The sequence below is a fragment of the Furipterus horrens genome, unplaced genomic scaffold (genome assembly GCF_987537825.1).
Source record: "Furipterus horrens unplaced genomic scaffold, mFurHor1.1.pri manual_scaffold_10, whole genome shotgun sequence".
NCBI classification, from domain to species: Eukaryota; Metazoa; Chordata; class Mammalia; order Chiroptera; family Furipteridae; genus Furipterus; species Furipterus horrens.
In genome coordinates, this window is record NW_028327180.1 from 39,167,464 (window position 1) to 39,185,068 (window position 17,605).

General features: G+C 53.2%; 1 protein-coding gene across 1 annotated transcript; it reads right to left on the minus strand.

Moving 5' to 3' along the window:
* Positions 1-3,139: 3,139 nt before the first annotated feature.
* On the minus strand, positions 3,140-17,416 carry CACTIN (cactin, spliceosome C complex subunit). The gene is made up of 10 exons (XM_090289309.1): positions 17,148-17,416; positions 14,102-14,570; positions 11,332-11,427; positions 10,689-10,834; positions 9,546-9,708; positions 9,350-9,464; positions 6,347-6,539; positions 5,459-5,581; positions 5,054-5,337; positions 3,140-4,458 (listed from the first exon to the last, which is right to left on the minus strand). Exons 1-10 carry the CDS (start codon positions 17,321-17,323, stop codon positions 3,968-3,970), a joined length of 2,256 nt encoding a protein of 751 aa, XP_090145435.1. The 5' UTR covers positions 17,324-17,416; the 3' UTR covers positions 3,140-3,967.
* Positions 17,417-17,605: the final 189 nt, after the last annotated feature.

Consider the following 17,605-nt stretch of genomic DNA (forward strand, 5'->3'; position numbering starts at 1 on the left):
TTGAGGCCCCTTCCAGGGCTGGAGGTTGGGGGTGCAGGGTGTTTAGAGGGGAGGGGCGGCAAGACTCTCCAGCCATAGCTTGGCGGGCAGCTTTCTGAGACAGGCCTTCCTGGAGCAGGTGAGCTGAGAAGGCTGTGGGTGACTGAGGGTGAGGGGACTCCTGAGGCGGGGCCAGTGGGACAAAGGCTGAGAGATGGCAGTGGGGCCAGGGGTAGGAAAGCCTGCAGTCGGGTTGGGGAGGTTGCTTTCCCCCTCCCCTTAGTGCAGGGCAGGGAAGGCCTGGAGTCTGTCGCTGCAGGAATGATTCAGAGGTTGAGGAGGGAGCAGGAACAGGGCACCAGAACGGCTTCCCAGGCAGGGTCAACTTCCTTGAAAGCCCCAGACACACTTGGGGCTCTGGGCCAGGTTCACATCAGCCCAAAGTGACCAGGCTGGGCACAGCTAGAGCCAACCCATGGTGGCTGGACCGTGCTGCAGGGAAGTGAGAAGCTTCTTGAAGCCCTTTCCTGCCCACAATCCTGGGCCTTAGGTGGATGGAGAGCGTCCACAGGACTAGGCATGGAGGGGTGACCTTGGGCCTTTTTGACCCAGAGTTAGGGTCTAGAGTGGACTATGACTAGCTGGCTTGGCCTTGAGCCCACCCCACCCAGTCCTTGGGGCCTGGGAGGGGCACACAAGTGCAGGCCGACTCTGGCCCTGTACTCCCCTAGGCAGTGTCCGGAAGCCCCTTCTCTGGTTTCCCCGCCTACCTACCGTGTTCTGGTCTCCAGGCCTTGGCTCACACACCCAATTCCTCCAGAGGCCCCTCCCCTGTTCCATCCCATTGTCTGAGTCCTTAAGCCATTTAACCCTAACTTCTCTTGATTGGCAAGGCGTCTTCCAACTCCTATGCATCTGGCAGAGCTCTGGTTCCAAGGACCCCTCCTCTGTAAAGCTTTGATCTCCCAGGCAGTCTTGTGCCCCTTTAATCCCTCATCAAGGGCCACTCTGTCTCCAACCCATTTGGTGGGACACTTATGAGCCCCAGGTGGGACTGGAAATAAGACCTGCTCTCGAGGACCCCCAGGCTGGAGAAAGACAGAGCTGGACACAGACAGTCCTAACGCCCTGCAGTCACAGCTGGGCCAAAGGAAGTAATGGGGTGTAGGGGAGCCCAGAAGATGAGGCAGGAAGGCATCCTGTGGGGAGAAGGCCTGAGAATTGGTGCTTTCTGGTATGAGTAGGAGTCCCCCAGGTGCAAGAGACATGGCAGAAACCACATGTGCAAGACTTTGGAGGCAAGAGGGAGCATGAAGCTTTGGAGAACTGCAGTGAGTGCCGAAGTGGTGGGAAAAGGATGTGCGGCTGGGCTCCAGATGGCTGGGGAGAGATGGAGGGAGACGTTTCCATTCCCACTTCCTTTGCCCAGAGATAAGAAGAACAATGCTCCTTCTGGGAAACGGCCAGGGCAGGGGTCAGAGATGCACACTTGACTCGAATTTAGTCTGGGTCTCATTGCAACTTTGCAATGCAGGAGGTCAAGATGCTCATTTTGTAAAGGGGGAAACTGAGGCCCAGAGGGAGGAAATGACATGAACAAGGCCACATGTGGCTCCAGGCTTCCTCCAACCTCCTGCGCTGATGGCTGGAGACCTTCTAGCCTCTCTTTACCAGCTCCTAGCTCAACTGGCACATGGGAGGCCTGAAAGACATTGAGATGGCCTGGAGGGTAGTGAGCCAGATGGTGGGAGCGGAGGCTAGGCTCAGGATGTGCCCCCCGTGGCTGTGGTTTCCGGTGGGGGACCAGGCAGGGAGCATCTATTTTTATAATTGGACAGAGCCAAAGGCAGGAAGAAGCTGAGGTGGGGGTTGGAAGCAGCTTAAGGGACACAGGGTGGTGATGGGGCAGGCTGCCTAAGGGGTCTCCTTGACACCCGCTCCTGTCCCTGTACAGCTCACTCACCCTTTATGGCTCCCCAGGGCCCCGGGGAGAGTCCAGCCCCTGGACTTGCATTCAGCCCTGCCTTGCCCTCTGCCCTGGGTGATCCTGCTATCCTTTCCCTGGCAGGACAGGCTCCCTCCTCTGCCCAGCAGCCCTCCTCCAGGAAATCTTCCGTGTCCCTTCTGAGGTTCCTCAGATTCAGTGTCCCCCCCCACCCCCAGCCTGACACGTTGGGCTGCTGCTCTCCTCTTTCCTGACTAGGGGCTCCCAGCTAAACACATCCAGCAAGTCATGGATGGCCACCTTCTCCCTTGGGGTGAACAGTTCCTGGATTGCAGTGGGGGCACAGGTTGGGAGGACTCTCCTGGGGGCAGGTAGGGAAACTGAGGCTGGGATATGGGTGGTGGCCTGGGAGATGGGGGGTCCTCCAAGTTGGAGAAGTCCAGGTCTGAACCCTGACTGCCACTTTCTAGGCTCAAAAACATGGGCCTCCATGAGCACTTTCCCCCAAATGAACATAAATCCCGTTGCACAGAGCAGGTATGAGGTCAGGGCTGGGCTGCAGCAGCCACACACAGCCCAAGCTGTGGGAACAGAATGGGGCCTTACCCATATGATGACGAAGCCCTGAGCTAGGCACAGAAGTGCCTCTGGGGTCTGCCCTGCACGCAGTTACAGGCAAGCAGGCCCCGGGTCAACTGGTAGTGGTTGCTGGCTGCCAGGGATTCTAAGGTTGTTCTGGCAGTGATTGATTAGTGATGTCTGCCAATGGTTCCAAAGGGGACAGAAATGGTGCTGTGCTGCCATAAGGATATTCTTCGTTCTAGATCAAGACAGTTGGGCTGACCAGGGTCTGCAGTGTGAAAAGGGTGCCTACTGACCAGAGGGACTTCACCGGGCCTAGGTAAGCAGCTCCTCACCTCCCAGCATCCATGGCCAAGTCTGCAGCGTTTATGATTACACCCTTCTAATGGAAGAAAAGGCTAATGGGCCTGAGGCAGAGATGGAAAAAACCCACTGACTAGAAGAAGTTTCCTAAGAATAATTGTTGACTATTTTTAGGTGTTGTGGTTGTTTTTAAAAGGTCTTCTTGGTTGGTTTCATGCCTTAGTTGTACAGATGAATGTGCCATGGTTACAGGAGACGTCAACAATGGGGACAGCTGGATGTGGGGTAGGAACTCGGGGCTATCTTTCCAGCATTTCTGAATATCTAAAATTATTCTAAAATAAAGTGTTTATTAAAAAAAAATACTCTTATGAGTAGATCAGTTAAATGAAAATAAACAATATTTTCCCCCTCCCCACCTAAAAAAGTCTTCAGAAACAACCTAAAAGATTTCCAAGTGAAATCGGGTATTGGGCGGGGCTGTCCGAGGACTCTGGTGCTGGCGCTTCAGGGTTGGGTGTAGGCTCTTCCCACTTTAGGCTGGAAATGTTTCCATGACAGACCCTTGGTTCCTGGACATGGTGGTGGACGATGATGTGTTCTTCACCCCAACCTGGGAGGAGGCTGACCCCATAGCCAGCACCAGGGCGGGGTGAGTGGGATGTCCCTCAAAAGATTTTGGAGCATGGCACAGCAAGGGTCCGGGTTCCACTGGTGCGGTCTCTGCGGGAGGCTGCCTGGGAAAAGGCCAGAAGTGTGGGCCCTGGAGCAGCTGGCTGTGTCCGAGGGCCAATCTGTGCTCTGAACTTGGATTTCCTGCCCCTCAAACGCTTGGTAGCCCATTTCTGAGCCTCATGCTGCCCCCAGCAAAGGGCTTGAACTACAGGGCTTGTCAGGGCGGGGCTTGGACCTCAGTATGCCCATGTGGACAGTGAGGTTGGTCTACACTTATTGGGCTCCCTGGGCTCAAAGAATCTTACCACCGGCCCCCCACGCATGTGGGAACCCTGGGCCAGCCTGTCCTCATCATCCTGTCACCTCTCCGAGGCAGTTCCACTGTGACTCGCTTGCTGTTCACGCAGAGAAAGCGAGGCTGGTGAGGGGAAGGCTGCCAGCTTCGCCCCTCCTGTCAGGTGGTCTGGGAGGCATGCAGGGCCATCACCGCCGGTAACGGTAGCGCTTAAAGTGGAACCAGAGCTGGAAGATGCCATTGGCGAACTGGCAGCGGAAGCCGTGGCGGTGTGAGTACTCCCACTCACGGTTGACGATCTTGAAGGCAATGTCTTCATAGGGTGGACCGGCATGGAAGCGCAGGGTGGCAAAGTCCTTGTTGTCGGGGCAAGCCTCCAGGAAGTACTCAGGGGTGGAGCGCTTATCAATGAGGTCAGGGTAGAAGATGTTGAACTTGTAGCCCTGCACAATCTTGGGTGGCGGGTTGTCAAAGTCATAGTGCGTCTGGTTGTACTTGTTCCACTCGAAGCCCGTGTGCACACGGTTGAAGAAGCGTGGCTTGCGTGGCCGGTATTTGTCGGCCCACAGGTAGGCCTTGCCAGTCAGGGGCATCTCCACGCTGAACTGCGCTTCGTCCTGGCCCATGCCCTCCTTGGCCCGCCGGAAGAAGATGTCCTCTGCACTCTCGCTTGCATCACCTGTGGGTAAGGAAGCCGTTATCCGGGACTGAGGTACCGCTGAGCCTGTTTACCCCTATGACAGGGAGCCTGGGCCTCCCTCCCAGGGTGGTGTGAAGGGGAGCCCAAGCCTATTCCACCCTACCAGGCCTCTCACAGAAGAACTGAGGCTCAGGGTAAAGGCACAGAGAGGGGCAGGCCCCAGCTCCCAACTTGCCCTGCCTGCTCATTGTCCTCCCCATGTAGACACCCAACACCATGTGTCCCCTGTGAGTGACCAGAGCCTGTTCATTAGAAATCTGCGGGGTGACCCTGGGCAGGGGCCTTTCTGAAGCTCTTTCTCCTCTGTACCCAGGACAACAGTAGCTCAGGGAGGCCGAGGCGCGCCCTCAGTGAATAGCACCAGGAGCTCACAGCAGGGCTGGGCACAGGAAGTAAAAGAGACTCTCTTTGTTGTTGGGGCCAGCCAGTCACCAAACCCAACTGACTGAATGAGCGAGCGGGAAAGTGAATAGATGCTCAGAGGCAGGGAGGGAGAGGGACAGAAAGAGGTTCACTGTTAAGCCCCTTGGCTGGCCCCAACCCTTTTGCTGCCTCATTTGCCCCCGGTACATACCTGTGACCTGGAGCTGCTGCCGTGACAGTTGCAAGCGCTGCAGGTCCTCATCAGGCTCCAGCACGTGCGCGTCCAGTGGCAACTCGTGGGCTGTGAGCAGCCGGGGGCTGTACTTGCCAGCGTCATAGTCATCCAGGCTCTGCTGGATCAGGTCCTCCTCCATGAGCACAGCCTCCCCTTCTGCTTCGCCCTCGGCTGGTGTTGCCCCCTCTGCCTCAGGCTCCACAGGGCCGCCCTCCAAGGACGGCCCAGGTGGGGTCAGGGCCGGGACCTCAGGCTCGAGGCTTTACAGAGAGAAGGCTGGGTGGGTGGCTACCCTGACCCCTCCAGAGGTAGGTGAGGCCCGTGGGGTGAGAGGTACCCCCTGGGCCTCCGGGTGAAGGGGGACTTTTGGGCTGGGCCTACCTGTGGCCAGGGGACTGGGGCTCCTGCTTGAGGATGGGGAATAGTGGCTCACTCTCCACACCCTGCTCCTGCTTCAACTTGTAGAGCTTCTGCCGCAGCACGTCCTGGTGCCGCTCGCGGAGCCTGGAACATGGGCTAGGTGATCACCCTGACTGGGTGACAGGAGGGGGCCCCATTTTCCCTCAGGCTTTCTCAGGACCCTCCCCCCACCCTTTTGCTGCAAGAACAGAGAGGCTGAGAAAGTAGTAAGTGAATATAACACAGGCTGGGGCTTCAGCCTAGCATGGCCATTCCAGGGTCAAGACTTTGGCCATGAAAAAATGGGACTTGGGGTCACGGACCCCAGAGAACTATCCCATGGCTGGGAGGGGGCAGGTCCCTGTCCCAGGGTATTCACATGTGGGTGTAACCTAACAGCCAGACTGGGCCGGAACGAGAGGCGGAGCAGGCAGGAAGATAAATTTAGAGACAAGTACACAGTTAGTGGCAGGCAGACTCTGTGTTTACACAGTGGTGCCAAGCATGCTGAGAATTTGTACACAGGGTGTATGGGGCCAGCGGAAGGCAGGGACAGGCAGCCTGGGGGCTTCTTGTGATGCCTGCTAACCCTACAGGAAACAAAGGCCTGGTGCTCAGTAAAGGCCATAAGGAAGGAAGGCCACTATGGGAGCCCTGCCTGACTCTCAGGGCCCCTGACAACAGGTGGGGGGCACAAGAGCATGGCAAAGGCCTTTGACCGGGCCACTGCTCTATGGTCCCCAAGGTTACTTAGGGGCCAGCCTCGCCCAGTAGGCCTGATGGAGATGGCTCCTGTCCCCAGACAAGTCCCCAAGCGGGAATGGACCCACCCAGGAGACTGCCCGGCTGAGATGACTGAGGCCCACTCACCTGGCACGTGCCATGTGGGCACGCAGCTGTTGCAATAGGCTCTCCCAGTATCCCATGTCTAGGTTGGGGCCACCGGCCCGGATCTTGCCCTCGATACCCTGGAAGATGACTTGCAGCTGGCTGTACGTCTTCCCTTTGAAGACTGACTGCACATCGGAACTGACTGAGGTGTTGACACCCTCTCGCCGCTCGCCTGCAGTGAGGCAGGGACCACTCAGCACCCAGCCTTCCAATCTTGTCCACCACTGCCTCCCCCAAACCACGTGGAAGAGCCAGAAGGGGTGTCCCAGTAGCCGGACTGTTTGGAATTCAGCTCCTGCTCTGCCAGACCCAGCTGTGTGACCTTGGGCAAGTGGCCCACCCTCTTTGGGCCTCAGTTTTCTCCTCTATGGAGCCTGATGAGATCATGCATGTGAGCACTGTGCTGTGCCTGGCACAGAGGACACTCCACCACAGCAAGAAGAGCTGCTTACTTCCCAGGCACTGTGGGAAGTTCTGACACCGCCCAGAAACAAACAGGCCCCTCTGTCCTGAATGAAAGTCTGTCCCAGCATCTGTCATGCGCTGGGGGCCTAAGAACACGTCCCTTCCCTCTGGACTGAGAGGTCCCTGAGGACAGGGCAAGATACTGCCTAAACTTACGTGCTTGGGTGCACCAGCCTCCTGTTGCTCATCAAACATGCCAAGTATGCCCCCTGCCCCAGGGCCTTTGCACAGGTACTTTCCATCAGCAATACCCATCCTTGGCACTCAGCAAGAACATACCTCCTACCAGGAAGCCTTCCCCGATCACCAGATTGGTCCCTTGGCCTGCACACCTGACACATGGCTTCCCAAGTGCAGGAACCTCCCTGGGCTTCCCACTGCTGTGTTCCTAACACTGGGCTGGGCCTACAGAAGGCTCCATATGCAGCTGCTAGGTGAATGAGGGAGTGTGCAATCAGCTCATGCTTCCTGCTTGAAAGTAGGATTCAAGAATCCCTGTCACTGGACACATGGTCACAACTGATTGGATAGGAGTGAGAAGGACCCGAGTCCCTGTAGTCAATAAAACTCAGAGCCAGTTTCTAGAGACTCAGCCCCTTCACTGTGTACCCTCGTGAGGGGCCCTCAGCAACACTGGACTCAGTGGTCAACCTACGGGCTGATAGCCCAGCCTTGGTTTGTGACAGGTACAGAAACATCACAGGACCAAAACCAAATTCAGCAACAACTCCCGTGCCAGGCCAAGTAGAACCGAGTCCTGCCCTCACTCAAATAGATGGCGCCACCGGTGAAAGCTTACAACTCAAATAGTCAGCCCTGTTGGTGCTGCTCCCAAAAAAGTCAAGAACTGCCAAGACATGTTTGAAGAAAGCCATGTCTTAGGCCTGATGCCACCTGAACATCCACTGATAGAGCTTTGGAAGGGGGCAGACACGTGGGGATGTCCCTTTAGCCAGTGGGGCGGGGTCTTCAGCTTCTTAAGAACACACTCTACTCCCAAAGTCTATATCCAGCCCTGCTGCCACCACCCAGAGGGAGAGAAAAGCATTTCCTGACACACAGGACATCAAAGAACTACCTGCTTTCCTGCAGAAGTTAGGGGAAATGTGCCCCACCAAGACAAGAGCACAAATCACAAAAAAAGAGGTGTGGGGTCCCAGAAAGAGGGGCTCCTTTACTGAAGAAAATGAAGGGGGAGTCCCAGGAGGGTGGCAGAGGTCAACCTACCACCTTGGGGGTGGGAGAGAAAGGGCTCAAGGACAAGAAAAAGGAAGCCTGATGAGCTTCTCGATGTGTCTGAGCACCTCTAAGTTTCAGCTGGAAGGCTGGGATCGGTGGTGGACATGTGCGTCATGTGCAAAGGCGCTATTCCCAGCATTTGACACTAGTTACTCATTTCTCTTCATTCAGTCCTCCTGGAGGGGTTTTATCTTCCCCATGCAACAAAAGATACAACTGGGCACCTAGGAGGTAGTCAACCAGCCAAGGGTACTGAGCTGCTCGGTGGCCTGGATTTGCACCCAGAGCTACGCTCTTAACTGTTAACTCTGTCCACCAGCCCCATAGCACCCTTCCAACCAGTTCTATACCCAGTCCTACTGCCACCAAAGAATATTTCCCCAACACACATTTCTGACAACAAAGTTTCCCTTCCTTTCTCTGGAACTTACTGCAGGATGTAACTGCTAAGAGGATGTGAGAAACAAAACCACATTTACAAAAACAAAGGATATTCCTCCTTTTTGTAAGAGGAAGGAAACTGTCCCGACCCACATCTGATACATGAACGACAGTTACACAGGCTAGAAGAAGGGAGGGCTCATGTCCTCAGCCACCACAGTGGCTGATGAAGGATGAAGTTTAGCAACAGGAACACGAGGCTCACAGAAGGTGGGATCATTAAAGCTGGTGGCTTTACAGGGCTGGAGGGGCCGGCCTGTTGTGGTTGGTCATGAGCTTTTAGGGTAGTGATTCTCAACCTGAGCGATTCTGCCCCCAGGCGACTATGGGACATGTCTGGGGAGTTCATTTCCCTTGTGAATGTATGCATGCAATAATTTTGATAAAAAGAAAATTGAGTTAAAAAAGAACACCAGGTTAAACAGACTGGGGTTGCACAGGGTTTCTGGCCAAGCAGAGCTCAATCCTGTTCTCACTCAAACAGACTAAGCCTCCGGAGAAAACTTGAAACACAAACAAAAAAAATCCCTGCTGGCACTGTTCCCAGGGAAGCCAGCACTGCTGAGTGATCATTTAAAGGAAGCCCTGCTATCATATCAGGAGAGCCCCTGGCCCGGGACCGGGGGATCCCGCTGCCCAGTGCTGTCCCCTGGTGGCTCCCACAGGGGCCTCCAGAGGGCTGTAGAGAACCCAGATAAACAAACAGGTCTACAGTGCACCTGAAGCTAGCTTCCCCGGCCCTTTGCAACTCCCATCATTGCAGATATGTGTCCCCAAGAGTACAGCCTGGTGTCTTTCTGTTCAGCCAGCTCAGGGTTGGCGCTGACCCTGCATTACCTGGGCCCTTGCCCGAGGCCTCCAGCTTGCGGAGCTTAGAGATCTCATCCTCCGTGATGATGGTCATGTCCCGCCAGAAGTCCACGTTCTTGCCCTGCTCAAGTTCCATGTATACCTGGAGGAAGAGGCACAGAGGGGTGGGGTGAAGGCCCATCTTGGGGAGTCCAGGGAGGTGGGTGGTGGGGCCGGGCAGTACCTGGATGTCCTCCAGCAGGTCTTCCATGTCAGCCACTGTGAGGCCATTGAGGAAGGTATAAGGTTCATGCATCTCCACAGCCAGGTCATCATCCTCTGCACTGATGTACTTGGCCAGCAGGTCAATGGGCTTGGCCCGTCCATCCCGGATTCGAATCTTGGAGCTGCAGGGAGCAGAGGGGTGGAGTCAGAGCTCAGGCTGTGATCTTCCCAAAATCCTGCCCACATGGGTGACAGGTGTGGGAGCCAGGGAGGAACCCAGCCTGCAGGGGGTGGTGGTCAGGGAAGGTCTCCTAAAAGAGGTGGAATTAGGAGCAGAAGACAGGTTAGCCAGGAGACCCAGGCCCAGGCCCAGAAAGGGGCAGGGGCAGAAGTAAGCATAGAGTCTGAGGAGCAGTGAGTGGGAGTAGAGACAGAGGTTCAAGGACAATGACCTCTTGTCAGTGGACGAGCTGCCCAGACTGGAAGATCTGGAGACTCAGCGCTATGCCCTCAGGGACACTTGTCAGCGTCTGACCCTTGTCTAGCCTGGGGCCCTGTGATCAGGAAGATCTAAGCCCCTGGCACGACTGGTGTGGCTGGCAGGGAGAAGGACTAGGAGGGAGTGGGGGATGGACTCTTGAATGCATACACACCTAGCTGCAGGCTCAGGTGCCTTCATGGCCTCAGACAACTCACAATCTCCAGAAACCTCATTTTCCTTGTCTATAAATGCAACTGAGGAGCAAATACCCCTGTGGGCTGAAGTAGAGGGACTAGCACAGTCAGTGTGGCCCAGGGCCCACCATACTCTATTCAGCTTGTGCAGCTCTGCCACATGAAGCAGGTGCATTGGGGTCTCCTCTGCACCCAGCCCACTGGGGGAGACAGGGATGTCCCAGCAACAGGTGTGCACAGAAAGCAGGGACTAGTGCCAGAAAGAGGCAAAAGGCAGAAACCCAAAAGGTGAGGGGGAGCAGTTGGGACAGTAGGTTCTAGGAAGTGTGAATAGCAAGTGCAAAGGTCCTGGGGCAGAAACAGGCTCCATGTGCTTGGGTCCAGAAGCAGGCTGGTGGGTGAAGATGGGAATGCAGGATGGTGGTAAACAAAGAGTGGTGGTAGGAAAGCCCCTCTCTCCCCTTCCCCCTGTCCCCCTGCACAGCACCGAAGTTTGGCCTGCTGGAGGTGGAAGTTGTCCTCCTGCTCCTCCCATGTCTTGAAATGCTCTGCCTCCTTTTCCCGCTGCAGCATCTCCAGCTCCTGCTCACGCATGGCCTTCTCCCGCTCCCGCTCCAGCCTCAGCTGCTTTACCTGGAGAGTGCATGGGGAAGATAAAGGTGAGATAGTTGGATGATGGGGGGCTTGTGGGGCCTTCTGTGCCCTCTCAGGCCATGGGGTCCCCTAGGGTCAGGGCTGGGACTATAACCCATGCCTGGCCTCAGCCCACGAGCCCTAGACACAGGGATTGGTCCAGGAATGCCTGATGTTTCAGACAGACCCTGGGGCAGGAAAGGCCCTCTTTCTCCCGGAGACACAGCAGCCTGGAGCTGGCAGGACCATTTTGGCAACCCTGAGAGGAACATTTGAGAGTAAAGCCCAGAGGCTGGCAGAGCCAAGGTGGAAAGCAGCAGCTTGCTGGAGACACTCCCTGAGCCCCTGAATCCAGCTGTGCCTAAAGCCAGCATCCCCTGGACTTTCCATGAGAGCCAACTAGGTCCTATTAGACTTAAATAAGGGTGAACCAGCCTTGGGGCCCCTCTGAGAGAAGGCCTCCTAATCCCATATGGATAGGCCAAGGGCACCCCCACCTTCTGTAGCTCCAGTCGATTGTCCTCCTGGATCCTCTTGTTCCGCTCCTTCAGCTCCTTCTCCTCCAGATGGCCAATCCCTTTCTTCTCCAGGGCCTGGAAAGATCAACCACATGCATGTTGAGCAGAGGTGCCTCCCTCCTGCTGCCCTCCCTGAAACCTACCATGAAGGAGCTTGGACACATTCATGTATATGACTGAGATGATGGGACCACAGCATCTGCTTTGCAGATGAGGAGAATGAAGCTAAGAGAAGTGACCCATTCCTGGGCACAGCTCACTGCCTTCCACCCTCCACCCGCATCTACAAATCAATTCGATACAATCCAAGCTACAAAGTCCCCTTTGATGAGAGCGAGACACGTGCTGAAGCACAGAGAAGAAGCAGCTGGGCCCATTCAGTAGGGCTCACAGGAGAGTCTCACTTGGGACCTGTGACTCTTGTTTCTCATTTCACACAGAAACCTAGCTGCACCAACTGTGTGTGGTAAAACCCTCCCATGGGGTAAATTGCTCAGAGCCAGGCTGGGCTGAGAAGACTGAATGGGAAATGCTGAATATGCATGTGCACACACCAATAAAACTAGAGCAAACTTGTTCATTTGCATTTATTGGGTGCCTACTGTGTGCTAGGCCCTGGGGACAGAACTTGCCATGTGGAGCTCACAGTTGGGCAGGAACTACACATTTTAATTAGGATGTATATTTATTCAGATACTCACCTAAGGGCATTTTTTCATTGCTTTGAGACAAAGAAGGGAGAGAGAGAAACACCAATCTGTTGCCTCTCATATGTCCCTGGACCAGGGATCAAGGTGCCAGGACTCGAGATTGAACCCACAACCCAGGTATGTGCCCTGAATGGGAATTGAACCTGCAACCTATCAGTTACAGAATGACGTTCCAACCGACTGAGCCACACTGGCCAGAGCAGGATCTGTATTTAGACATCACCTTTGCAATGAGACCTTTTTGGGCCTGCTTATTAAATTGTGGTCACCACTGCAGCCTGATGCCTGTCTTCATTCTCTCTTCTGTGTTCTTTGCTAACTTAATTACAGTTTGTCTCCTCACAGAACTGCCAGCCTCACAGGGACAAGGATCTTTGTCTCCCTTGCCTGTAAATGTGTGCCTAGGCCCACAGAGAATCTAGCACCCAGCAGGTACACACGACGAGTTTGTTAGTAAAGTGCTAGGAAAGCAGGGGCAGTGCTTTGGTAAAGAATACCAGGGTTGCCTAGCTGGTGTGGCTCAGCAGATTGAGTGCTCGCCTGGAAACCAAAGGGTCGCCAGTTCGATTCCCAGACAGGGCACATGCCTGGGTTGAGTGGCAAACATACATTGATGTTTCTCTCCCTCTCTTTTTCCCTCCTCCTCTAAAAATAAATAAAATCTTTAAAAAAAAAAAGAATACCAGGTAGACACAGAAGACCAAGGAGGCCAGGAGGGCCTCTCAGAAGAGGAACCATGTCAGCTGGATGAGAAAGAACTAGCCATGGAAAAGGCAGGGAGTGTTCTAAGGCAGAGGAATGGTGAGTACAAAGGCTGAGGTAGAATAAGCTTGGTGTGTTCAAGAAACCATGCCTCAAGTGCGGGTGATGAGTGGAGATGCCCGAGCCTCTGGCTTTGCCCATCTGCCCTCACCCTCCCTTACCACTGATGGGTGCTGTGTTGAGTTAAACTGTGCCCCCCCAAAAGATACATTCTAATTTCAACACCTGGAAGCTGTGATCCTATTCAGAAATAGTCTTTGCAGATGTAATTAACTAAGATGAAGTCATACTGGATTAGGCTGGGCCCTAATCCAGTGACCGGTGTCCTTATAGAAAGAGGAATTTAGACGCAGACACAGAGAGGATAACGCTACATGAAGACAAAGACACAGAGGGAAGACAGCTGTGTGACAACAGGGGCAGAGACTGGAGTGGTACAACCACAAGCCATGGCTGCCAGCAACCACCAGATGCTGGAAGACGGGAAGGATCCTTCCCCAGATCCTCCAAAGGGAGGATGGCCCTGCTGACACCTTGATTTCAGACCTGTGGCCTCTAGAACTGAAAAAGAAACTCTGTAGTTTTCAGCTATGTGCCAAAGGTCATGAGTGCAGGTTAAGTGATCTGTGTGTAATTTTCATTTCCAGAATAAAACGACAGCTCTGAGGTGACAAGATAACCATGGAATCCCATCTTAGGTGTGTGACACCAAGAACCTGTTCTCCAGTCACAGTGAGGTTAGGCTGATTTGTTTTCTGTTTTAATTATTTTTTAAATCCTCACCTGAGGATATTTTTGAAAAATAGATTTTAGAGAACTAGGAAAGGAGAGAGAAACACTGATTGGTTGCCTCCCATACACTCCAACTCGTGATCAAACCCACAACCTAGGCATGTGCCCTGACCAGGGCTTGAATCACAACCTTTTTGGTGAAGAGGACAATGCTCCAACCAACTGAACCACCAGCCAGGGAGAGGTCAGGCTGGTTCTTCGGGTAAAGCATGCCTGAAATATTACATCGCAAGAGACAGTTAATGGAATAAAAGCTGGAAGAACCGTTGTGTGTGTGTGTGTGTGTACACGCTTATGAGTATGTGCAAGATAAACTCCACATGGCAGAGTGCAATCTAGGAATGTGTGCTGTGTTAAGTGATATCTCTTGAAACAGAAGTTGTAAAAAGCATATAAAGTAAAAATGATCAGAAAGGCAGAGAGAATTTGTGAATGGCACAAACCCAGAACTAATCACCAGGTGCTTCATGGTAAGACTGGCTCACCTTGTTCCAGATGAAGGTACCCAGGAGGTTGTTGTCGCCAAAGGGGTTGTCAGTATTGGTATAGCCCATGTACTCTTCGCCCCAGCCCATCTTCTCCCGCTTCTTCCTCTCCTTGGCTTCCTTCTTGGCCAGCCGCCGGGCCCGCTTCTCCTCGGGTGTCTCAAAGGCCTTCATCAGCTCTGCCTGTTGCTTCCGCTCCTCGCGGAGTCGCAGTCGCTCCTGTAAGCTCTGTTGCTGGCTCAGAGCTGCAGCCATCTCCCGTGGGCTCTGGGAGTGGTCTGGGGATGCAGAGCTGGATGAGGAGGAGCCCGGGAACCAAGGGTGTGTCCGACGGTGGTGGGCCCGCTGCTGCCACTGCTCATTGCCTGAGTCAGACTGAGAGGACTGGTCCTGTGAGTGCCATCGGGGTGGTTGTGGGCTCCGGCTCTGCCTTCCTTGCTGGTTGCACTGGTCTTCCTCCGAATCTGACCTAGGGAGGGAATTCAAAAGGGTCTGCTCACTGCCTGTTGGTCAGTCATTTGTTCGACCTATGTTTAGTGAGTGCCTGCTGTGCACCAGGCACCACTGTAGGTTCTGAGAACACAGCAGTGACCAAAACATTGATGGTCCCTTTCTTTGTGGGGCTCATATCCACAAGTAAACACACAGTGTGATACTTTGTGCTTTGACCCACAAAGAAATGATAAAAATTAGGGGACAGAAAGTCACAGAGGGTCTCCCTGAGGTGGTAATTGTGGAGGAAGTGGGGGAGGGAGCTATGAAGAGATCTGGGTGGAGGGTGATCCAGGCGGAGGGCACAGCAAGAGCAAAGGCATTGGGGCAGCAATTCACTTGGCGTGTTCAAGGAACAGCAAGGAGGCCCATGTGGCTGGAGCAGAGTATCTAAGAGGGAGAGTGAAGGGACAAGGGCAGGGAGGTGGGCTGGGGCTGGATGGTAAAAGAGCTATATAAGGGTTAGAACCAGAGGATCTGATCTCTCCAAGGTGTCAAGGGAGGGCGTACAGATGGTGGTGATTAAACTGGTCATACATGATGGGCAGGAGTGAACTGGAGTAAAATGGCAGCAATAAACAGCCAGAAGAAGGGCACTGGAACTAGGGGACAGAATGGGCAAGCCCTAGGGATGGATTCCTTAGTGTTCAGAGGACTTTGAACAAGGAGAGGAAAAACTAATCTGTCTTTAGTTTGTTAAATGTTCCACCTATTAAGCTCACATAAAAAAATCTCAGCTATACCAGGTGGAGGCGGGCAAAGGGGAAAAATTGGGACAATTATAATAGCATACTTAATAAAATATACTTGAAATAATAAAAATATTTAAAAGAAAAAACGCATTTCTATTTAAAAAAAATCTCAGCTATGAAGTCCAATTATTTTGAAGCCCTTAAACATGGGTAATAAATGTGATCCAATTTTTATGAATAACATTAATTACATAGCTAAGGTGGTTGATTCTTGTGAATAATTCAAATATTAGGAAGCAGTATATAAAAAAATACAAAGATGATAGTAACCAGACACTGCTCCATGTGAGCTAAAATATCAACACTAGGGTCTTAATCCAGGCTCAGCCTTTTTTTTTTTTTTTTTTTCCCTGTAAAAAACCAGCTCTGCTGTTGTAGTGCAAAAGCAGCTGTGAAAGGTATGTAAACAAATGGGCATGGCTGTGTGTTCAAGTAAAATTTTATTTCTGAACACCAAACTTTGAATTTCATATAATTTTCACACATCATAAAATACTGTTCTCTTGATTTTTTTCCTTACCATTTCAAAATGTAAAACCTATTCTTGGCAAGCCCTGGTTTAAACCATATTTCTTCTGTTCTACTACTTATAGCTTCCTGGAATTCCTAGGTGGCAGTAATCTTAGGAGACTCAGAAGGAAAAGCTACGTTCTCAGCTTAGAGGGCAATCAGTTGTGTCTGACTACAACTATTCTGGTTATGGTGTGGAGAACAGTCTGGAGCTGTGATTTTCAATCTGTGTGCTACAAGAATTTTTAAAACATGCAATACCTGACTATTCAGCCCAGAGCACTGACCTCTTTTCCCTTAGACTGTCAAACAAAGGAACAAACAAAAAAATGACAACAACCAACACAATAGCTATCTAGTGTGAATGAATAAAAATTATACCTGTTCTTATCAGATCAGCAAAAAACACATTTATTTTGGTGTGTTACAGAACTTTAGTAATTAGTTTATGTGTCATGAAATGGAAAAGGTTTAAAATCACTGGGCTGGAGGCATGGGAGACAAGGAATGTCTGGAGAGGCCCCATGGAAATCTTGAGGGCACAGATGAGTAAACGTGGGTCACAGTGGGGAAGAGAATGGCCTGAGTGTCACGGCCTGTTAGGGGAGGAGTTAGCACTGCAACCCAAGTCTTGGAGTCAGTCCCTGTCACTGTGCTGGTTCGTATGTGCTGAAACACACTCAAGCCAAGTCGGAAAAGTGCCCCATATCCAGAAGAAAAGGACTATGGGCCATGAGGAAGCTGAGACCCAGGTCCCAGGAGTCAACTGAGTTCTGCCACCTGTCATCAACAGTTCTTCCCTCTCACACCCACCTCCATTAACAAGTGTTGTCACCTCTACTTCTGAAAGCCCACTCAAATCTACCCACTTTCTCCACTTTGCCTTCCTCTCGCGAAGGCCACCATCATCTGTTGCCTGGACAACGGTATCATCCTCCTTCTCTTCCCTGGTGTCACTCCTGCCTACCCTCTCAGTCAGCCCCTTCTCCACGAAAGCCAGAGGAAGTTCTGCAAAGTCAGACCACGTCACTCCCCTGTTCCAAATCCTCCCATGGCCCCCTACTTCCCTACGAATAATGGCCAAACCCTTCACCACGATACACAAGAATCTTCACCATCTGGTCTCCCATTCTTTTTGTCACCTGCCTCACTCACTGGGCTCCTTGATGTCCCTCCAAATATCAGGTGCCCTGACTGGAATACCGCTAGCTTTCCTTTAGCCCTCCTTGACTAAATCCCTCCTCCCCAGGGCAGGAGCAGAATCCCCCGTGCTGCGCACGCAGTAAACTCACCTGCGCTCTCGGGTTCGCCGCCTCCGCCGCCCCTCGTCGTCTCGGCGCCGCCGACTTCCCCGCCCATGGCTCCCGCTTCGATTTCGGCTCCGACTCCCGCTCCGGCTCCGCTGCCTTCGGCCCTTGCGACCCCTGCGACACGATGACCGTGAGCGCGAGCGTGTGTCTCGACCCATGAGCTGGGACGGTGGCGGCGGCACTGACACAAATATCCGGAACCTGCGCCGAGGGCCTTCCTCGGCTGCGGCGCGCGCGAGGCTGCCCCATCCGAGCCTGAGCCAGGGGATAAGAACCCATCCCGCCACCCCATCCTCAAGGACTCTGAAAACTGTAAACTTCCCACGTCCTGCAAACATGGTCCTCATGATAGACTCCCGCCGTACAGCGGCCTCCAGGGTCTGGGACTCGCCCTTCAGGCATTACTAGGGGCAGACCCGTGTGGGTCCTCGTGTCTTAAG